The 23,677-nt window shown below is 39.2% G+C and overlaps 3 protein-coding genes across 6 annotated transcripts in view; 1 reads left to right on the plus strand and 2 right to left on the minus strand.

Annotated features, from left to right (window-relative positions):
- The window catches only part of LOC101128472 (histone H4), a 40,741-nt gene that overhangs the window by 3,758 nt on the left and 13,306 nt on the right, over positions 1 to 23,677 (minus strand). The window contains exons 1-2 of one of the 3 annotated variants that reach the window (XM_063707416.1): positions 2,066 to 2,224; positions 610 to 761 (exon numbers count right to left, since the gene is read on the minus strand). The exons of 1 other annotated variant lie outside the window; for it this stretch is intronic. The gene's annotated coding sequence lies outside the window, so the exon portion shown is untranslated. Of the gene's footprint in view, positions 1 to 609; positions 762 to 2,065; positions 2,225 to 23,677 lie in introns of those variants that run through there. One more of the 3 variants, XM_063707415.1, reaches the window with a different exon arrangement.
- Positions 3,094 to 5,948, minus strand: LOC101142869 (histone H2A type 1). Its single transcript, XM_004043468.5, has one exon. It carries the CDS (start codon positions 5,946 to 5,948, stop codon positions 5,556 to 5,558), a length of 393 nt encoding a protein of 130 aa, XP_004043516.2. The 3' UTR covers positions 3,094 to 5,555.
- On the plus strand, positions 5,135 to 21,940 carry LOC129534207 (histone H2B type 1-N). Of its 2 annotated transcripts, none has more exons than XM_063707413.1 (3): positions 5,135 to 6,763; positions 9,157 to 9,254; positions 19,764 to 21,940. In XM_063707413.1, exon 1 carries the CDS (start codon positions 6,274 to 6,276, stop codon positions 6,652 to 6,654), a length of 381 nt encoding a protein of 126 aa, XP_063563483.1. In that variant the 5' UTR covers positions 5,135 to 6,273; the 3' UTR covers positions 6,655 to 6,763; positions 9,157 to 9,254; positions 19,764 to 21,940. The 2 variants fall into 2 exon arrangements, with proteins under 2 accessions (XP_063563483.1, XP_063563482.1); XM_063707412.1 differs by having other exon boundaries at positions 6,274 to 7,569.

The following is a 23,677-nucleotide window of genomic DNA, read 5'->3' on the forward strand; positions in this document are numbered from 1 at the left end:
GTGTTTGTAGGTTTTGTTTGTGGGTTTTTTTTTTTTTTGGATGGAGTCTCGCTCTGTCGTCAGGCTGGAGGGCAGTGGTGCAATCTCGGCTCACTGCAACCTCCACTTCCCGGGTTCAAGCGATTCTCATGCCTCAACCTCCGGATTAGCGCGGACTACAGGCATGCGCCACCACGCCCAGCTAATTTTTTGTATTTTTAGTAAAGACCAGGTTTCACCATGTTGGACAGGATGCTCTTGATCTCTTGACATCGTGATCCGCCCGCCTCAGCCTCCCAAAGTGCTGGGATTACAGGCGTGAGCCGCTTCGCTTGGACGCTCGTAGGTTTTTAAAAAGACACTTTTATATGACCCAACTAAAGATTTGTTACCAACCATTATGGAGTAACTTTGATTCCGTATATTTGATTTTCTTTCTTATCGATAAATACAGGGGTATTATACTCTGAATTTTTTTTTTTTTTTTTTTTTGTGGAGACGGAGTCTCGCCCTTTCGCTCAGGCTGGAGTGCAATGGCCCAATCTTGGCTCACTGCAACCTCCACCTCCCGGGTTCAAGCGATTCTCCCACCTCAGCCTCCCCTGAGTAGCTGGGATTACAGGCACTCACCACCACGCCCGGCTAATTTTTTTGTATCTTTAGTAGAGACGGGGTTTCACCATGTTGGCCAGGCTAGTCTCCAACTCCTGACCTCGTGATCCACATGCCTCGGCCTCCCAATGTGCTGGGATTACAGGCTTGAGCCACTGCGCTCCGCCACTCTGAAATTATTTTAACATCAATGAAAATTATAAAACTCCTATAACTATTTTAATATAATCTCTTAGTATTCAATTCTTTGTTTAGAAAGTAGTTAAGAGCTGAAACTCTGGAAATAGAAAACTTTGGTTTTAGATTAAATGTTTACCTATCAGACTCGAGCTGACTTGTTACCGATCAGACACGAGGTGACTTGTTTATTCTTTTTAAATCTTTGCTCATCTACAAAGTTATAATAGGATAGTGACGGTACTGTTGGGGTGCAGAATGATTCCCCAAAATGTGGTTCTTGGGCATGCTGAGCGCTTTTGAACATTGAAAGGCCTCAGAAATAAGCTTCAGAATCAAAGCCCCTCTAACTTCGTCTTCTCTTTCCCATACATGCGAAGGGACTCTGACATTTCCTAATCGGACCAAGAAAATTTCTTACCAGAAGTAACAGAATTGCCTTCTATCCCCTCCCTGTTATTTCATTATTGCAGAAAAGAATACTGAATATGGATTTTTCAGGATAATGTCTGCCTCTCGGTCTCATTTAAATTACCAAGACATTCTAGGTGCTGTGGCTCCTCCCACTAATCCCAGCACTGTGGGAGGTCGAGGCAGGTGGATCCCTTGAGCTCAGGAGTTCGAGACCAGCCTGGCCAACATGGCGAATCCCCGTCTCTACAAAATATACAAAAAATTAGCCAGGTGGTGTCGCATGCCTGTAATCCCAGCTACTTGGGAGGCTGAGGCAGGAGAATCACTTGAACCTGGGAGGCGGAGGTTGCAGTGAGCCGAGATTGCACCATTGCACTCCAACCTGGGCAACAAGAGTGAAACTCTGTCTCAAAAAAAAAAAAAAAAAAAATTAGCCAGTTGTAGTGGTGCATGCCTGTGGTCGCAGCTACTAGGGAGCCTGAGGTAGGAGGATCACTTGAATCCCAGAGGTGGAGGTTGCAGTGAGTGGAGACTGTGCCACTGCACTCCAGCCTGGGTGACAGCCTGGGAGACGGATTAAGACCCCATCTCAAAATAAATAAATAAATTATGAAGACAATTATTTACAAGCTAATTTCTTTCTGTGGTCCATTTATTCTCCATAACAAGCCTTTATTGCCCCTCAAAGGAATTGTCTACCTTTCCCATCTCCTTCCCCTATGAAAAAAGTTACATAAGCTTCTGTACTCCTTTAGGGACTGGGGTAATCACTTTGTAATTCTCCCTCGTGCACATTATTAAATTTCTATGCCATTTCTCCCATTATTCTGTCTTTTGTCAGTTGATTATCTATGAAACTTCCCTTAGCCCCTACAGTATTTACCTCTTTGATGTACTGTAAGAATTAATGGAGGCCAGTCTCAGTGGCCTGCCTGTAGTCCCAGCTACTCTGGAGGCTGAGGTGGGGGGATTGCATGTGTTCAGGAGTGGGAGGATTGCGCAAGCTCAGGAGTCAGATCAGCCTGGGCAACATCACAAGACCTTCATCTAAAAAATAAAAAAAATTAAAAAACAAAAACAATGGAGATAATGTATGTAAAATATTAAGCAGAAAGCCAACCTCTATTTAATATACATAATTTTTTTCTTTACAACTAATTTACAAATATTTTGTTTATATTATACTTTAAATATGTTAATACATCATAAATTTATCTAATTATGTATAACACATTAAGTAGTTAATTTAAATAACAAATATTTATTTTTAGTACACATTGTCAATGTCGGGGCTCAGAAACCAATACCCCAAACTATGGCATGGTGACAAGCTGAACTGCAGAAGCCTCAAAGTCTCTCTGACCTCCCGCTCCCCAACCTTTGTCTGCCTGTTATCTGGACTCACCAAAAATGAGTCCCTGTAAGACAAATGTAATCACACCCGAACAGCTCATTTCACAAGATAAGGTACAAGTTTAATTTCTTTTCCCTGATCCATTCATTCTTCCTAGTAATCCCCTCAAATGAATTCCTCTTCTCCCTCCCTCAAACTGTTTTTCAAGGATGGTATATAAACTTCTGAACCGCGTTCTGGGGTGGGCAATCACTGATTCTCCCCATGCACATTGTAAATTTGTCTGCCTTTTTTTCTATTGATCTACCGCATGTCTGATTTTTCAACAAACCTTCAGAGGGCATCAAATCAGTAAGGACATTCATTTAATTCAATATTTCACAGATGATATAATACCATGAAGTGATAAGGCACTATAAATCTTCCTAATTGCTCCTTGCCCCTTGGATCCCTCTGATCTTTAGGTTGCCTCCTCTAGTTTACTTACTGTGAAGCTACTCATTTAACAGCTCCTCCATTTTCCTTTACATGTGTATGTGGAATTATAAACAATGATATACCACACTTGTATATTTTATTTTGCTGAATACATAAGTTTGCATGTCAGTGTTTTGATTATGAGTACATTGATTTGAGTTTGCATAAATAACACCAAAAATTACAATAATTATAAAGCAAAAGTTACTTTACAAGCTGTTTAGCTTAAAGAATTTTACTTCTGGAACTCACGAACTCTGAAAAATATTACTTAGCTAGCTTTCATGATTAAATGGTGGTTCTTGGGAGAAACAGAAACAATGGAATAATTTTATTATCAACTTCAATGATCATAACAGCATATTTTATTTAAAAACTTATTTTAATTTCAAAAATCTCACAGGCCTTCTATGGAGCTGTATCATTTACTCTATATTGATGGTTGTAACAGAAACAATTATTGAAAATTTATATACATAAATAACGCAGATGACATTTTAAAAGGGAACAAATGAATTAATTCATTGAAATCAGGATGGAGCCCTCAACATCAAATAATGATAAATTTTTTTAAACAATGTAATATTTATGATTTTTGTGATTGCTGTTTTATTCCAAGAAATACTAGTTGTATGTGATTGCAATTAAGACTTAAATCTAGGAAATAAAAATGTGTGAAGAGACTCAAAAATTAATGTATTTCAATGGACTGGAGATCCTGTAGAAATTCATTTTCATTAACATGTCTGTATGAGGAAAACAGTAGCTTATATAAGTTTAGGTGGAGAGGAATAGAAGGCCCTCTCTAGCTAGGAGGACTTGGTGATCTGAGAAGGAAAGGAGTGATCTTGGTGAAAGAAAGGAAGCAGGAAAAACTGACAGGAACAGGAGTATATGACCATGATATAATAAAAAATCTGACTTACAATGTCCTTCATTCATACTGTTTTTAAATAACACGTTCTAAAGTAATCTCACACCTTAACCCCAACCCTTTCCCATCATTTATATAAATAGTCCATCATGACATGTATTCTTCGCCCAAGCCAACTTGAATCTCCTTTTGGATACAGACTTTATGTATCTGGATTAATATTGTATTCCCATTTAGGAGAGTGCCTGGCACATCATAGATGCTCAGAAAGATTCAATTGAACTCGAATAGGTAGGCCAAACACACACGGGGTCCTAAATTCTGCAGAAGGGTCAGATACCTAAATTTTGCTTCCATGGTCTTATGAAGTATAAACTAAAAGCCCAAGCAAGGAGCAAAGGTTAGTTTACCAATTTTATCTCTGGAACCCAGGTACACTGAAAAGTATTATTTAGCTAGCTTTCAGTCCTCTGTAATACAGAAAGTAAATATCTGACACTAGGTTCATTTGAAACACTCTTGCTCTGTCACACAAGCTGGACTGCAGTGATGCAATCATAGCTCATTGCAGCCTCGAACTCCTGGGCTCAAGTGATGCTTCTGGTCTCAGCCTCCCGAGTAGCTAGGACTACAGGCTATGAGACGCCAGGCACGGTTAGTTATTTTACTTTTGTAAAGATCAGGCTGGCTTCGAACTCCAAGGCTCTAGCGGTCGTTCCACCTCGGCTTCCCAAAGCGGTTGTGTTACCGGATGGTGCCAAACAGTTCCAGGCTCTTGGTGCCCGGTACAAATTGGACGACACACACACAGATAGCAAAGCAAAGCAGCAAAAGTTTAGTAAGCAAAGTATTACAGTCTCGGGGGCGGGAGAGAGCGGACTGATCTCTGCGAGGTGAGATCAGTGTCAGCTTGCTGTAGTTTGAGTCATTTTATGAGTGTGAGTGTGTGTGTGTGTGTCTGTGTGTGTGTTTTCTGTTCTCAGTGCTGCCTAATCTATAGCCAGCATCTGCCCTTTTATTGATAGGTTTGTTGCTTACTTTGTCCTCTGTGGCTTGTGCCTCTATCTTATAATCTTAAATATATGCATGATATGTAGCCCATATGCATGAACCTTAAGTAGCTGATTATCATACGGGCTTTTGTTAAGGATACTTTTCCTCTCTAATACGCATGCCCATCTCTGAAGAGCTGCCCCTTAAACTGGTTTGTTCCAGATCTTACCGGCCACGAGGTCCTTGCTCACATTATCTCTTTTGTTTCGGCTGCAAAAGGTTCACTGCTTGTTATCTCGCTTCTTGTTCACCCGCCCATCTACCTTACCTCTGCCCTTTGCTTTTACTTATTCTGCCCTCTAACTTTCAGCTCCCTTTGTTATTCTCTTGCCTCACTTTTCTTGTTTCAGCTGTATTGCAGGCGCGAGCTGCCGCGCCTAAATTTCTTGATGTGCCGTGAACATTTCAATGTCTACATTCTATCTCAAAACAATGTGGTGTAAAAGCCGTTTGGTTTTGCTTCATCTCCATACAACATTCCAGTGCCATTGCAAAATGACTCGACTATCGGATAAAACTGTTGAACACAGCTCTACTTGGTGAAAAAGTAGGTGGCTCTGAAAAGAACCTTTTTGGTTTGGACCGAGGTATGAGTAATGAACTGCTCCAGACCCGCTACTTGCCCTTGGCCTTGTGGTGGCTCTCAGTTTTCTTAGGCAGCAGCACGGCCTGGATATTGGGCAGGACACCACCCTGGGCGATGGTCACTTTACCAAGCAGCTTGTTGAGCTCCTCGTCGTTGCGGATGGCCAGCTGCAAGTGGCGCGGGATGATGCGGGTCTTCTTGTTGTCGCGGGCCGCGTTGCCAGCCAGTTCCAGGATCTCGGCGGTTAGGTACTCCAGCACCGCCGCCAGGTACACGGGCGCTCCGGCACCGACCCGCTCAGCGTAGTTGCCCTTGCGGAGCAGTCGGTGCACTCGGCCCACTGGGAACTGAAGACCCGCCCTAGAAGAACGGGTCTTAGCCTTGGCGCGAGCTTTGCCGCCCTGCTTGCCACGTCCCGACATGACGTAAAAAATTCAATCAGTAGCGTTCCTGAGACTGACGTAACGCTAAAGCTCCGCTACTTATAGTCAACACAGGCACGAAAACTAAGCTGTGCTATTGGCTAACATTACAGTTTCTCTTTAACCAATGGGATTGCGGTTTTGAAAAACACTTATTTTGATTGGACAAAGTTAATATACGTTTCCAGGACTCACCACTGGTTAAACGCACAACTTCATTCTCTACCCCACTTGCGTTAAGAAGCAGTGAATAAGCGGTAGGTTGACAGAGCTACCGTCTTTCTTCCTGTTTTTTTCTCCAATTTTCCGGCAGTTACTCCCAGCCATGCCCGAGCCCTCAAAGTCCGCTCCTGCCCCGAAGAAAGGCTCCAAGAAGGCAGTGACAAAGGCCCAGAAGAAGGACGGCAAGAAGCGCAAGCGCAGCCGCAAGGAGAGCTACTCCGTGTACGTGTACAAGGTGCTGAAGCAGGTCCACCCCGACACCGGTATCTCGTCCAAGGCCATGGGCATCATGAACTCCTTCGTCAATGACATCTTCGAGCGCATCGCCGGCGAGGCTTCCCGCCTGGCGCATTACAACAAGCGCTCGACCATCACCTCCAGGGAGATCCAGACGGCCGTGCGCCTGTTGCTCCCCGGGGAGCTGGCCAAGCACGCGGTGTCGGAGGGCACCAAGGCCGTCACCAAGTACACCAGTTCCAAGTGAGCCCGCCCACCGCGGAACGTTCGGTCAGTCTCGGCCCACACCCCAAAGGCTCTTTTCAGAGCCACTCAGTCTTCCCAAAGAGAACTGGCACTCACTGTTCTTACAGCAGGTATTTCTTACTTGCTACAAAGACGATTTTCAAGATTCCTTTAGCCTTGTTAGAAACTAATTTTGGCTCAAGCCTCTAATCCCGGTTCGGGAAACCGAAGCGGGTGGCTCACTTGAGGTTAGAAGTTCGAGACGAGCCTGGCCAACATGGTGAAACCCGTCTCTACTAAAAATACAAAAAAATAGCTGGGCGTGGTGGCGGACGCCTGTAATCCCAGCTACCCGGGAAGCTGAGGCAGGAGAATCGCTTGAACCCGGGAGATGGAGGTTGCAGTGAGCCGAGATCGGGCCATTGCACTCCAGCCTGGGCAATAAGAGCGAAACTCTGTCTCAAAAAAGAAAGAAAAAGAAAAGAAATTAATTAGCACTGCAGTGTACTGCACGTTGCAGCAACGCTTGAGACAATTTTATATCTGAAGAAGGATGAGGTTTATCATCAGACAAACCTGGTAAAGGGAAAATTCAATTCCTGTTGACCCCAAAGAAAATATAATATTTAAGTGTCAACTGGTAAAATATCCACAGTGCTTCCGGCGCTCTGTCCCTAAACTTCATGTGTACTTTAGTAATGAAGCAGTTGGCACACACAGAAACGTACAAATCGACTTAACTTGTTTGTTTTGAGAGTGGTGCTGTTTCTCCTCCCTTGTCCCCAGTTTGGATTTGCTAAATATTAAGATAGAAAGGCAGTAGAAAAAAGTTTGAACCCAGTTTACAGTACCGTACACGTCAATCGAGCTGAGTTGATGTCAATGGCCAATCCCGACACTGCGCGGGCAGTTTGAAACTTGGCCACCGTTTTCTCTGGTGAGTGTTCTAGTTGGGAAAATTCTTGGCAGTGCAGGTTTTTTGGAGGAATCTTGCTGTTTTACTCATTCCCATAATTCTCTTGTGTGGAATTCCTATTTATGAACATAGTTTCTATTCCCTACGTTTTCTGTTAGGGTCTGCTCCATGTTTTCTTATCTGTGTCACTTGCATTTACTGTATCTCTAGTAATTGGAAGAAATGTTAAAAAAAAAAAAAAAAGTAGAGGAGGAGAAGGGCTGTTCTCCATTGTTTTCCCCCACCCCCAACTCAGGAAATCAAAATGAGTGTCTTCATTTTAAACACTTTGGAGTGGCATATTTAAAAGTATTTTGGTCTTTGCCAAGAATCAGTGTGGGAACTCTTCCACATCAAATTGTATTTGCTGAAGGTTTTTGATAATATTTTTTATCCAGTAAGTGTACTCCAGTGACCCAACCATTTGATTCCTAGCTGTTTACATGAGAGAATATTTTGCACACATGCAACAGGAGACATATGAGAATGGAAAAAATGCTATTTTTAATAGATAAAAATACTAGAGGCAACTACATGTTCGTGGTCAAAATAATGCATTTATTGAGGTACACACAGTACCTGGTTGAATTTTAGAAACACAAGTCTCAGAAGGTTCATATATAATAACATTTTTTTAAAACTCAGAAGTAAAACCATGGCTGGGCATGGTGGCTCATGCCTTAATCCTAGCACTTTGGGAGGCTGAGATGGGAGGTTTGCTTAAGCTCAGGAGTTCAAGACCAGCCTGGGCAGTATGGTGAGACCCTACCTCTTAAAATAAATCAATCAATAAATAAAATGAAAATAAAACCAAATTATACATTGTTGAAGTGTATATAGAAGCGCTTATACAGAATAAGTATACAGAAGTGTGTGATAATGAAAACTTTTAAGAGAGTTTTTAAAATACCTGGCAGTGGCTATCTTAGTGATAAAGGCAAGACATGGGATGGGGAAAAACACAGAGGTAAATACAAGTTGTCATCAATATTCCAGTTTTGGGTTAGATGTTTTATCATGGGTTTTGATATAATTTGATTTAAACTTTATTTTTATTTTTATTTTTTTGAGATGGAGTCTCACCGTGTCGCCCAGGCTGGAGTGCAATGGCGCGATCTCGGCTCACTACAACCCTCGCCTCCCAGGTTTAAGCGATTCTCCTGCCTCAGCCTCCCGAGTAGCTGGGTTTACAGGAGCCCGCCACCACACCCAGCTAATTTTTTGTATGTTTAGTAGAGATGGGGTTTCACCATGTTGGCCAGGATGGTCTTGAACTCCTGACCTCATGATCCACCCTCCTCGGCCTCCCAAAGTGCTAGTATTACAGGCATGAGCCACCATGCCCAGCCTGATTTACACTTTAAATATATGTTATGTGTATTAAATTTATGTATCAAATACTATACTGGAAAATATAATAGGAAAAAAAACCCCTGTGTAAAAACAAGTTACAAGCATCACATAGTTTGTCATAAAGGAAAACTTACAGGTGAGAAACTCAAACTTAATAGTGTTCCTGTAAATATTATTCATTTTTTAAATATTATTCATTCCTTCTTCTCTCTTAAGGAAGAGAAAAAGAAGATTCACAGAGAGCATTAAGAAGGCCCATGGATTCAGAAAGCTCAAGATTTGGCTAAAATTAAGAGTCAGCAACCAATCTCCAGGTACCCTTGCTTCTCAATCTGTAGACTAAAGACCCTAGACCAAAAATCCTGAGTCCCAGGAAGTGCTTGGAGGATCTTGATGGTGCTTCATTACAGTTGGTTTCTTTATATTATTTGATGTATTGGATCTGCATTTGTCACAGAATTGATACAATTCAGACTTCATGAAATCCATTTAATTAAATGTTCTTTCTCCCTGCTTCTCCATCTAAATCCTAACTTATCCTCCAAAGTTCACACAAGTCTCACTCTCTGAAGCCCTCTCTATTAGAGCCTAGCTGAGCTCTGTCTTCCTGTAGCTCCTCTAGCTCTTATAATCTCTACTTAACTTCCCACAAAATCTTTGTAACATCTTTCTGGAGGCTGTGTGTGTGTATGTATATGTGTATTTTGTATATATGTTATGTATGTGTATGTGTGTATACTCCTCTCTCTGTTAGAACAGAGATTATACTTTTTGCATTTATGTATCTCCTCTCCTCCCACCATTTCACACCAAAATACTTGAGAACAGTAAATTCATCGTACATTTGAGTTTTTTCATCACAACTTTTCATAGCACAGGTGCCTTTGAGCCTCTCCATTAATACAGATAATCAGCAGGAAATTCTGATATTGGTTTGTTTTATGGAATGGAGGAATCTATAGTTAAAATCCAGAAGAGAAAGTGAGAAGGGGATTTGGAAGGATTAAGATACCTAAACACATTCTCCAGGCCAGAATAAAGAATAGTGAAGTGACTCCTTATTAAACATACAGAGAATATAGATAGCTGTCTATATTTCTGCATCTATATGTCTATATGAAGTTTGGGCCATCAGGGACTACTTGAATAACCTGGAATTGTCAGCAGGGAAGAAGATGTCTAGAAGAATATTGTGTGTGGGGTGGCTAAAATCTGTGTGGAGAATGGAGAGAAGCATTCAGAAAAAAATTGAACACTTCTTTACAAAGTTCACATATCAGGCCCATTACTCTCAGTTATTAAGAAGTTAAAATTTCTAAAACAGAGAGATAAAGAGAAATAAGGACTCAAAGATAGATCTTTTAAGTTATTTGCACCTGGTAGCCAAGCATGGTACCCTCTGTTGCTGAAACAATCTTGATTAATTTATGACATTGTTAATCAGCCTTGGAGAATTGATTAGAGCTAATCCAAACCAGGTTGTCATGTTAGTGCTTTACACTGGAACTTTTATATGGTAGCTTCAAGAAAGCACATGATTCATGTTTTGCCCCAAATAACTTTTTGTCTATATATATATAGACATCTATATATATGTCTATATATATGTCTATACATATATGTCTATATATATCTATATATATGTCTATACATATATGTCATATATATAAATGTTTTTTTTTTTCTGAAGAACAATTTGTAGGGCAAAAAGGAACAGATTGGAACATAGAATTATATGAGAGAATCTGGTCCTAAAGACTTTTTTTTTTTTTTTTTTTTTACAGCTATGTCTTGAAAAAACAACTATTTACCTGAATAAATGGTCTTTGGCCAGACTAGAAAAATTTATATTTTCCTCATTGGAAACAGAGCACTCCCTTCCATGGAGATTGCAAGAAACATACTGACAAAGCCTAATTCTTTTTCACTCATTTCTAGATTTCATGCAGTCTACCATTCTTCAGTTATGATGTAGTACTGGACATGCTCCTTTTTTATTTATTTTTATTTTTATTTTTTTTTTGTTTATTTCATTACGGCAAACATTGCCTGATAAAGGGCATGTTAAATTAATGTGATCACAACTTATCTGAGGTCCATTTCCTATTACGTGATGTGGAAAACATGGTGTGAATTTAATCATCCATTCATTTCTCAACCATCTCAAGTATCTGTTACTTCTGCAGATGGCCAATTTATTCATTTCCCAATTCCTTTTAACTTGTGTTTCAGAGCCTCTCCTTTTCTGATACTGTCACCAAATCATAAAGGTTGGGAGACTGCATGAGGTAAAGCAGATGCGTGGTACTAAAAAACAGGAGAAAATTTTTCCATACTGGAATAATGATAAAAATGTCTGTCCAGGTGCGCTGGCTCATGCCTGTAATCCCAGCACTGTGGGAGGCTGAGGTAGGTGGATCACCGGAGGTCAGGAGTTCAAGACCAGCCTGGCCAACATGGTGAAACCCCATCTCTACGAAAAATACAAAAATTAGCCAGGCATGGTAGTGTGCACCTGTGATCCCAGCTACTCGGGAGGCTGAGGCAGGAGAATTGCTTGAACCCGGGAGGTGGAGGTTGCAGTGAGCCAAGATTGCACCACTGCACTCCAGCCTGGGTGACAGAGCAAGATTCCATCTAGGAAGGAAAAAAAAAATTCTATCAATTTCCAGTTGAACACGCACATAAGTATCTCTAGGGGGTTGGTAAATGTGAGTGATGAAACTTAACAAGGTTTTATTGAGGGTCAGAAAATGGAAAGAACAATGGGGATAGACGGGATAGACTGTGAGAACAAATAACCTCATCCCCTGACAGTAAGAATTCCCACTGATATAAGGAAAAATAAAAGAAGTGCCTCAGCCATAGTTCTGTAATTATACTAGAGAAAAGGAATTATTTTTGATGGAGAAATTAAGAAAAGCTGTAAGAAAACACTGGAATTCTAAGCATATTAATTTGGGAAAAGCCTTAAAATCCCAAGGCACAAGGGCAGCAACTCAGGCTTTGAAATCATATAGTCTGTTCCTGGTGCAACCATTTGGAGTAGCAGTGAGGGTTGTGACCTGTATTTATCGACCCTCTGTGAGGTTGGTGCTTGTGTAGCTCATTAAACAGGGCTTACAAATGACAATATATAAAAAGCAGTGGTTCAAACACCTGTTGGGCCTAGGCTCCCTTTTTATGTCTAATATTTTTATGGTCCTTTTTACAGCCTGTAATTAAATTCTTAGGTAATACTATTTAACTTAATTTTTCAAAAATTGCTAAAGCAACTTAATATGATTTAAAAGCTAAATAAGGGATGGTATTTTAATAATAAAGATGATACTTTAAACCTATAAATGCTTGGGCCCTATACTAGAAAACAAAATGAAGTAGTTGGATGTTCTAGCTCTGTATGGGACTATCCTGAATGCAACAAGGACCAAACCAACTGACTCAGGTAACTCAAATACCACAAGGGACATTACTCTGAGTAACTGATTTTTTCTTTTTGAAAAGGCCAGTAATGCTGAGTGACATTTGAACACAATAAAATACAGTCTTCTCTTAATTTGTAAAGTGATTGCATTCTTGGAAAATTCAGTGCACATTAAACTATGCACACACACAGACATTTCATGCTTATGTGTAAAAGGAATTCTGTTTTAGCCTCAAATAATCAGGTTTTTCACCTTCAGATTGATTTTGAGATACCTGGAAGTCACGCATGAGTTGAGGCTTCTTCACAGGACATCTAGCATCCCTGGTCCTTCCCTAAATGTCAGTAGTGTGCCCTTTCCCAATCACCAGGACAGCAAAAAAGAAAAAAAAAAAACCAGCAACAACAACAATAAAAACCCAACTTATTTAATTTCCAGAATGCTCCGTAAGAACCAGTACTGCTCTAGGAGAACAATGACATTAATTACTTTCATTGCAGAAACTACATAGAGGACATGTCAAAGCTGAGAGTGGCTGGAGGGCTTCTAATAATGCCAGAATGTCCTCAGAAATAGTCTGCAGTGCTGATAATCAGCTGCAGAAGAAAAATACTTGAGGCATCTGCCCTAGGTAGGCCAATTTGTCCATGCACCTGGTTGGGTATCTCTAAACTTCTTTTCTTCCCTCTAGAGGTTACCTGTGGACATGTGAATAAGCAGAGGGTCTTATTACTGAGAAGAGGTGGACAGCCTGTGATGGCAAAGGGTCATTAACTCAGAAGTCCTCCCCATTTGCTATTGCTCAGGCCAGTTTATTAAAGTTCTGCTTCTGTAGGTATAGCACTCCATTGGCTTTGAACTAAAGCAGCAGCCATCAGATTCACATTCAGCTTTGGTCTGATAAACAAAAAAGCAGAGAAGGATATTGAAATGTAAGTAGTTGGCCACTTCTGTGGGGTCCACTGTGATACTGGAGCTCCTGTATACATCCTAGACCTTAAGAACACATGGAAACTCAGCTCTTCTAAAAATGTAATACAGAACCATGCTGATCCCAAAGAAGGAATGAGTTCCCCACAGCCCCCTTCTCGGTGGGGCTTTGCAACAGGTATCTCACTGCAGATGTCTCAATAGCTTCTCTCATCTGGCTACCAGCAATACCTCTTAAACAGGTATGTCTTCACCTTGTTAAATCAGTCAGAGAGATGTTGACGAATTCCCCTTCTTGGAACTTTATTGTTAGATGTGGAGCAAGAACATATTCTGGGAAAGATAAGGCATATTGCAACTGCTTATTCTGGGACAGATTCTCCAAATCTCAGAATTTGCTTTCTAGTCTTGTGTCCTTTTTACTGACATGTTGTGCCAGACTAGAAGGAAGGGAATGAAAATAAATGTGGGTTTGGGGGAAGGGGAGGCGTGGAGGAAGGCCTACGTAGGCCAATTTGTCCATGCGCCTGGTTGGGTATTTCTAGACTTCTTTTCTTCCCTCTAGAGCTGTGGGCATGTGAATAAGCAGAGGGTCTTAATGCTGAGAAGAGGTAGACAGCCTGTGATGGCAAAGGGTCGTTAACTCGGAAGTCCTCCACATTGATTATCATTGAATGTGTCCTTGGAGAAACAGTCAATACAAAAGAACATGGTCACTGTCCTAAAGGACATACATCCTAAAGGACAACTAAAGAAGTCTTAATGATATGTACAATTTATATATCAGGATTTAGTGTGGTGTGTCCTAAGTCAGAGAGATGGGACAGAATGGGCAAATTCTTCAACAAAACAGATACCATCTTCCAGGCCTCAAGAAACACAATGCCCAGGCTGATTAGTTTAGATTTATTTGTGTGGAAAGGAAAGCAGTGTTTTGAAAAGTGTTTTTGCTCGGCGCGGTGGCTCACCCCTGTAATCCCAATGCTTTGGGAGGCCATGGCGGGCGGATCACGAGGTCAGGAGATCGAGACCATCCTGACTAACACAGTGAAACCCTGTCTCTACTAAAAATACAAAAAATTAGCCAGGTATGGTGGTGGGTGCCTGTAGTCCCAGCTACTTGGGAGGCTGAGGCAGGAGAATGGCGTGAACCCGGGAGGCGGAACTTGCAGTGAGCCGAGATTGTGCCACTGCACTCCAGCCTGGGCAACAGAGCGAGATTCGTCTCAAAAAAAAAAAAAAAAGAAAAAAGAAAAGAAAAGCGTTTTTAACAAGAAAAAAATGACATTTGGAGGTTTTAATTGGGCAGAAATGAACAGAGTAATAAGACTAGGAAAGAAGACTCCTTTGGCAGTAATCTAGGGATAAGTAATCCATACTGGGAGCCCTTTACTTTCCATTGCCAGTGCTGACCTACTCTGCACCCACCTCCTCTCTCCTGGTTATTACATAGCTTCTACCTGGTGTACCTGCTCCTATCTCTGTGCCTCTCCAGTCTGTGCTCCCCTCAGCATCCTGATAGCCTTCTAAAAGTTTCAGTCAGATCACTTGCTCCTTGACTCAGAAACTTCCAAAGCCCTTACCTTGCCCTATGAAGTTTTGCATACTCTGGCCCCAGTGATGTATTTGGCCTCATCTCCTAGGGCTGTCTTACTTGTTTCCTCTACTCTAGCTACCCTGGCCCCGTTGATGTTCCTCAAACTGCTGAGCATTGTGTCCCTGTGAGCCCCTCTACGTTATTTTACCTCTGACTGGAACACACCTCCATCATTTTTCCCTCACTTCCTGCAAGTTGCTGTCTAAAGGTGACTCTTCCACATTTTTGTTATGATAGAGGGTCCTTATTGGTACCATGTGAGAAATTACCTTGATGCCCTGGTAAGCTCCAAGTATAGTCCCATGCAAGCTCTCCCAGAGGACACAGCACAAATAGGTTTGCAGACTATGCAGTGAAATGCTCAAATCACAGCTTCATTAAAAAACATAGCAAGCAGCAAGGGGAAAAAGAAGAGCAAGTTAATGGTTTAGTGTGTAAGTGAATTGGAAGAACCACACTATCTGAATCAAGTGTGAGCAGTTTCCGTATATCTCATCTCTTTTACATCACTCAATCAGCCTGTAGGATAGACACAGAGATATATATGCCTGGACCCAACCAATTAGTTGGTTGAATAGCCATGGATTTTATTTTTGTTCCTAAAGTAGAGAACTTATGGTGTCTCCAATGTGTGGCTGACTCAAGGCCTCATGAATAATGAGTCAGTGCTTCGATGTCACATATATCTGTGAATTCTGAATGTGTGGCTCCTTTTGTATATTTTGTGCATCATGAACATTAGGTATCTTTTGACCCTTCCATCCCTTATATCTATATTTAACAACATATGCTCTGTTTACTAACTACTTATGTCTACTTAAAACGTCTTAAGCATTTTTGCCTACATTTTACTAACTAAAAGCATATTTATCTTTTATAATAGAATTGCTCATTTACAAAAGTAAATATGTGTTACAATCCATATCATTTATTGGTGTATCCCTGACATATAGTAGGCACTCAATACATATATGGAATGAGAGAATTGTGCTTTCTCTCTCCCTTTTCGCCTTCCCCTCCTCCTGCTTTTTCTCCTACTCTCACACTCTCTCTCTCTCACACACACACACACACACACACACACACACACACACACACACATTGGACAGGAATCCCAGAGATCTGGGTTCTGGTGTGATAGCATGTTTTTCACAAATACTTCTTGGTTTCCATTCCTTCAAATGTAAATAAAGGTAGGGTTTAGTAAGATGATCTTTGAGTTTCCTTTCAGGATTCAGAGTTTCATCAATAATTTCTTTATTCCTTTGCTCTACAAGGTTTCTTTGTGCTGTGGCTTTAATGTAGCCTATCAAACACATTTCAACAAAATCAAAAGCCTTTTGTTTTGCCCATCACCATTGCTAGGAGGATCACTGCCAAGATCCCAAAGTAGAGGAAATTTTTCCTATAGAACATAGTTGAATTTTGTATTAAGCAAGCTAAAACCAGAGAAAGATTAGATTTTAAAACCTTTAAAAGTGAAGCTAGGAGAGGTGCCTCATGTCTGTAGTCCCAGCTACTTGGGAGGCTGGAGTAGGAAGATAGCTTGAGCCCAGAAGTTCAAGGCTGCAGTAAGCTAGGATGACCCCACTGCATTTCAGCCTGGGTGACTAGCTGGACCACATTACTTAAAAAAACAAAACAAAACAAAACAAAATGTACACAATCTTTAAAAGTGATATGAAATCAAAACAATAACAGATTTATAGGTAAGTCTATGGAAGTTTCCAGAGCTGTCTTTTTAATTACCAGAAAAACTAGAATAACATTCTTATGAAAGGATTAAACAACAATTGAATAACATTATGGATTGCCATCATCGTAAAAAACAAGAATTAAAAGGCAATATAGGCTAGACACAGTGGCTCACACCTGTAATCGCAGCACTTTGGGAGGCCAAGGCGGGCGGATCACCTGAGGTCGGGAGTTCGAGACCAGCTTGACCAACATGGAGAAGCCCCATCTCTACTAAAAATACAAAATTAGCCAGGTGTGGTGGCGCATACCTGTAACCCCAGCTACTCAGGAGGCTGAGGCAGGAAAATCACTTGAATGCGGGAGGCAGAGGTTGCAGTGAGCTGAGATCGCGCCATTGCACTCCAGCCTGGGCCACAAGAGCAAAACTCTGTCTTAAAAAAAAAAAAGGGGGGGGCAATATATAGTTGTTTATGTATTTCTTATCTATTTAGCTACTAAACTTCTGAAAAACATCTTGTTACTCAAGAACAAAAAAATACACTATCTGACCAATTAACCACTTACTGCGGTATTTCCCTTTTGTTCAAATTGCATATGAAGGTACATATTGGTGACCTAATTTGTTTAATTTGCAATATTCCCAAGATAAAAACTAGTGGTTGCCCATTAAAAGTCTTTCAGGCTGTGGTCTTGAGATATGGAAAGGAGAGACACTTTGAATTTTTGCTTAAAGCCTCGCATTCAAAGCTAAATAGGTATGGACTATATCTTTCTGGAAGCCATATTATATTAGACACTACTTTACAAATAATAATTTTAGTTTAATATGTTATACTAAAACATAGATACAAACTATTTCCCAGAGGATTTCTTCAGATGCTTAGAATGAAGAAAAGTATCCATTAATATATTAAGGGATTTTTTTGTGTGTGTTTTAATTTCTTAAGGCTATGTTTTATATCATGTTTGCTTTAATAGTAGAATTAATACAGAATATAAAACTGAGAGTATAGACATGGCCTATTCATGCAGAAATTCAAGTTTTACATAGGACTAGGATGTCCGGTAATTATAACTTCTAAAGTCTCTGCACTTTTCAAAGAAAAAAAAACCTGTAAATTTACATCTCAATTACCTTAATTAATATTAGAAGTTTGTGCATGTGAAGTGAATATATATGTGGAGTTGCACCTAAAATACATTATAGCCCAAGTATACTAGTATCGTTTACTAGTTGGTTCTTGTGAAATAGTGTTTCAAGAATATTGAACTATATAAATAACTGCACTAAAATTTTGGAGATAGCATTGTAAATATTACACTGGACTTTAAAAAATAATTCTAGATATTAATTTTAATGCTTTGTAGCTTGATCATAATTTAATTATTTTTTCCAGCATTTTAAATCGACATCTTGAAAATAAACTGTAGATTATCAAGAAATTCTGTATATATTAAGGTATTTATATGTGGCCACATTATTGTATGTTCATGAAGCTCATCTCAGCAGCGAGGTGGAGAATACAGATAGGTCCAATCTTTTGATGCTTTAGCTACATATTCCGTGAGCCAAATGACACACTTTACACATACATACACTCAATATATTGTTCATATTATATTTAACGGAGTTAATGGAATAATAATAAACTGAACATCAATGATACCTTTGTAATTTTGTTGTTCTCTTGGAGTAAGAGTGTTAGAAAATTAAAATTCCATTTCATTTTCTTTTCAAACAACTGCTATACACATAATAAAAACTGGGAGGCATCATTTAGAATTATAAAGTACAAAAAAAAACCACGGTAACTACATGCATTTATTAGCTGTGGAGTATATTAGTTGTCCTAAAAGCTCAATGTAGAATGTTAAAGTCACTACTGTGACTTTAATAATACGTGGATAAAAGTCCATTGTGTGCGTTCTAAAATATTTAATAATATTGTTCTTTAAACACGTTATTTACATTAACAACCCACAATATAGTAAATTAACCTTGGTAAGGGAATTTTTTTTTATGACAGAGAAGAATGAAGCTTTTTGATCGTGAAGAAAAGTGAGTTAGATTTAAAAAGGAAAACTTTTTAGGAAGGATAAAGGACATTCAGTGAAAGGAGTAACATGCACTCATCCTCTAAAAACAGTGTTCTTTGATATGTGAGAGAGGAGGAAATAAAAGAAAAAAATGTCAGTGTTTTAAATGTGTCATTAAATATCATCTAAAAGTTCCATAAGTCAACCAGGTGCATCAGTGCACACAGAAAACAATGTAACGTAAACCGTAGTGTAGATATTTTTAGTTTCTAGTCAAGAACCCAACGTTCTTGAAGAGGATCCAATTACAAGTTTTGGGGAATAGGAAATCCTAATGAGTGTAGGACATCATGCTGACGGAAGGTGAGGATAATCTCAGATGTCTGGAGAAGCAATAAAAAGTAAGTTAGGGCAGGAGAGAGGCAAGAAAGCCTGAAAAAATCCCCACTAATAATTAGTATGGCTAACTTGAGAATTTTAGTTAAACAGAACAGTTACAGTTGTCAATTGGAATAGATTCAGCATGTAAAACGCCAGCAATCCATGATGATAATCAATTGGAACAAACAGTATGATGAGCTGAATAAGAAGCTTACACTGTGGTCTAGGATTTGTCTTCTCCTAGGTCATTGTGCCCTACATCTCTGAGATGAGCATCATGCTCTCCAGGAGGGTCCCATCCTTCCATTTGTAAGGTTCTGTTGTATTTACCTTGGGGAAAACTCCACCTCCCACCAAGCTGTAGAACAAGGTTCAAAAGAGAGCTCCCTGGAAAACTCCTTGGTGCTTTGTTCACTGAAATGTTATGTTAGGAGAGCATATTTCATCTTAGTGGCTGTCATTGCTGGGAATCCAAACTCTAATTCCCAAGGCATTCTCAAATTATCATTTGCATCAGCTTCTGCCATAGCCATCCCCACCAGTGTCACCAACAATATTGTTACTAAGAAAATAATTTTCAAAAAATGTTTGCTTTTTTTTTTGTCCTAAGGACAGTGATTTCTATAATGGCAACAATTGCAGTTATTTTCAAAATGTGGTCTGGGGACCCCTGAGGCCCTTGTAGTGGGTCTGTGGGCTAATATTATTTCATAGTAATTCTGACACTAATTTTTCTTTTTCATTATTATTTTCAGATGACATTTATATTGCAAGAGATTGAATGCAGAAAGAAGAATTCAGCTTTCTTTTATTAAACAAGACATTAGAGAGATTTGCAAAATTGTAAAACAGTGTCACTCTTTTTATTTTAAAAAATAGCTATTTTTCATAAAATATGTATGCTAACATAAAATGGGTTTATTACTGTTATTTTTAAATGAATTAACCAAATTTTTTTGTTTTACTATATAATAGGGTAAATGTCAATAGTTATAACCTACAGAAACACAAATTCTTTGGATTGCAAAGCTCCACCACCTAACATGCTATAGATCAAGGTTTAAAAGAGAGCTCCCTGGAAAACTCCTTGGTGTTTTGTTCACTGAAATATTATTTAAGGAGAGCATATTTTATTTTAATGACTGTCATTGCTGGCATCTGAACTCTAATTCCCAAGGCATCCTCAAATTATCATCTGCATCACTTCATTACTTTTTAAGAGTGTAAGCGGGTCATGAGACCAGAAGGTTCAAGAACTGCTGCCTTAGGGTATATACCACACTAGTAATGTTCATTTGTGTTCAAATGACTATTTTTCAAAGTATTTGGAGTATCCCTTCCTGCACACTTATGTTATGATCTAGATATACAGATCCATTTACTTCATTTTGCTGTTGATGTCTAGGGATTGGACTTTTTAATGTTTGGTTCTACCATTACATAAAATATTTTTACATAGTCCCAAGGTCAAATCAAATTATATCCAAAGAAATCTTTCTCCTTCATGCTAATAGCCTCTCTTACCTTAGAGTAATAATTTTAAAGGTTATGATATATCCTTCTGTTGTTTATTATAAGCATATATGTATGTATTCTTAGGGAATATTAACTTCATTTTGCTGTTGATGTCTAGGGATTGGACTTTTTAATATTTGTTTCTACCGTTACATAAAATATTTTTACATAGTCCCAAGGTCAAATCAAATTATATCCAAAGAAATCTTTCTCCTTCATCCTAATAGCCTCTCTTACCTTAGAGTAATAATTTTAAATGTTATGATATATCCTTCTGTTGTTTATTATAAGCATATATATATGTATTCTAGGGAAGATTAACTCGTATCACAGGAGAGGAGACTGGAAGTTGATACTATGCAAGATAAACTTTGTCACAGACAGTCACCTGTTCTTTGGAGGGCCCATTCATCTTTCCCAAAAATAATTTCCTCTCCCCTACATTGCCTACATCCCCCTTCCTGTCTTCCCTATGAAGACAGTATATAAGCTTCTAGATCTCACTGGGCTTGGGGGGCATTCACTTCCTTTTCATGTGATACCTCCATGCACAAAATAAATTTTTTTTTTTTCGAGACGGAGTCTTGCTGCGTCTCCCAGGCTGGAGTGCAGTGGTGCGATCTCGGCTCACTGCAAGCTCCGCCTCCCGGGTTCAGGCCATTCTCCTGCCCCAGCCTCCTGAGTAGCTGGGACTACAGGCGCCCGCCACCATGCCCGGCTAATTTTTTGTATTTTTAGTAGAGACGGGGTTTCATCGTGTTAGCCAGGATGGTCTCAATCTCCCGACTTCGTGATCCACCCACCTCGGCCTCCCAAAGTGTTGGGATTACAGGCGTGAGCCACCGCGTGTTGATAGAGTCTTTAAAGAGGCAATTAAATGAAAACGAGGTAATTAGAGTAGGCCCTAATCCAGTATGACTGGTTTCCTTTTAAGAAGAGGAAATTTGGGGCCAGGCATGGTGAGTCAGGCCTGTAATCCCAATACTCTGGAATGGTGAGGTGGGAGGATAGCTTGAGACCAGGAGTTCAAGACTCCGTCTCTTAAAAAAAATTTAAAAACTACAAAATAAGAAGAGTAAATTTGAACACAGACATGCACAGAGGAAGTATGACCTGGAGACACAGGGAGAAGATACCATCTACAAGCTAAGGAGACAGAGAAGAAAGGAGGAGGAGTAGGAAAAGGAGGAGAAGAAGGAGAAGAAGAGGAGAAGAAGGAAGGAGAAGGAGAAGAAGAAGAAGAAACCAACACTGCTATGTCTCAAAAAACAAAGAAACCAACACCTTGATCTCAGACTTCCAGCCTCCAGAACTGTGAAAAAATTAATTTCTGTTGTTTAAGCCACCCACTCTGTGGTACCTTGTTATGGCAGTCCTAGCAAACTAATACAGCAGTCAATACATTAATACAATATAATGCTACATGTCCAATCCTTTGTCTCCTTATCTGTAGATCATAGATACCACTAGCACTTACCTCCCAGGCCTGGAAAAATAAATTAAGTAATGCATAATATCTAGAAGATAGTACACATTCAGTAAATGGCAGCTGATGACTAATGTTATTTTTTTTCCCCAATATGGCAAAAGCAAGATGTAAGTATCATATGGTTTAATCCTTGTGGGCAGATCATTAAATGCAGAGCCATAATGTAAATTCTGACATTCAGGAGTCCCTAACAGAGTATTAGAGCAAACTAAATCAAGAATTTTCAGATGTACAGGGAAATAAGCAAGATAAATATGTGAATAACAAAATATTGAAAATAGAAAAAGTGGATGTCGCACTGAAGCAGGTTGTTCTGATATTCCACATTAGTGAAGAACCTACCAAGCTGCCTAAACAGAGGGAAGGAGCATAGCCCTGGGAGCCCCTTGGAGATTGATATCCTACTCCAGATTTGCTAGCCTGGTAACTTAAATACCTCAATGAGTGTGTAATTCTCTTGATTGTCTGCAAAATGGAGATAATAATAAAATCTCACTTTTCTTACAAGGACTTTATGAGATGATGTCCCTGCTTCCAAGCATGTTCTTGGAACCTGGATGAGGTGTATATATGAAAGTTACTGTGAAACAGTCATTACAATTTACTTTTCCTTTCAACAAAATAAGCTTGAGAAATAAAAGTAAGTATAATTTTGTAAATGTTCCACCACAATGTAAGATTCTCCAGGTCATATATTTTTATATTTCCTGAGTTGGGCATACAATAGTGGCTCAAATAAATAATACATTAGTGAAACCAGTGTTTTCTCAGATCTGTATCAAGTACCACTAGAGTTGTGGAAAATGTTTATAAGTAGTTTATGAACTTTGCTTTTTTAAATGTTGGAACAGAGAATAAGAATATCATTCTCTTTTCTATTCTCTTTAAATCTTTCTGATTAACTGACTGGAAAAGTGTCAATTTGGTGCTAGTCGATGTTTAAGGCCTCTCTAACACTTGTTAATCTTTCCTCTCTCTCTTTTTTATTTTTCAATTTTATAACAAAGAACAGTTTTTAGGCTCCAAGTAGTAGATAGCAAACAGCATATAACTATAATTGAATATTATTGTTTTATTTTATGCTGTTTTATAGTTACCTTCTCTTTATTATCAGAGGTAGAAATTTTCCACTAGAATAGTGATGTAAAGCTTTTAAAATAAATTGATTTCATTTTCTACATAGTGTAGCTTGTATCCAAATACAGGAAAAAGAAAAAAAATTTTAAAATGGTACTCACGTAACTGAAGTTTGAACAATACTACATAAAATAATATAACCAATGTCATAAAACCGGAAATGGCAAAAGATACTATGGTTATACATCCAGCCTTCTGTATATGCGCATTCTGCTTCCATGGTTTCAACCAACCAAGGATCCAAATATTTAGGGGAAAACATCAAAAATAACAACAATAAAAAAGTGATATGAAAAAACCACAATATAACAACTATTTATATATTATTTGCATGTTTTAAGTATTATACGTAATCTAGAGATGATTTAAAATATAGGGAAGATATATGTAGGTTATATGCAAATACTACACCATTTTATACAAGGGATTTGAACATCCAGGGCTTTTGGCATGCTAGAGGAACCAATTCCCCATGACGCTAAAGACTACAGTATTTTACATTATCTTTATAAATTATAAGTCTATTTA

Source organism: Gorilla gorilla, chromosome 5 (genome assembly GCF_029281585.2).
Source record: "Gorilla gorilla gorilla isolate KB3781 chromosome 5, NHGRI_mGorGor1-v2.1_pri, whole genome shotgun sequence".
Classification (NCBI taxonomy): Eukaryota; Metazoa; Chordata; class Mammalia; order Primates; family Hominidae; genus Gorilla; species Gorilla gorilla.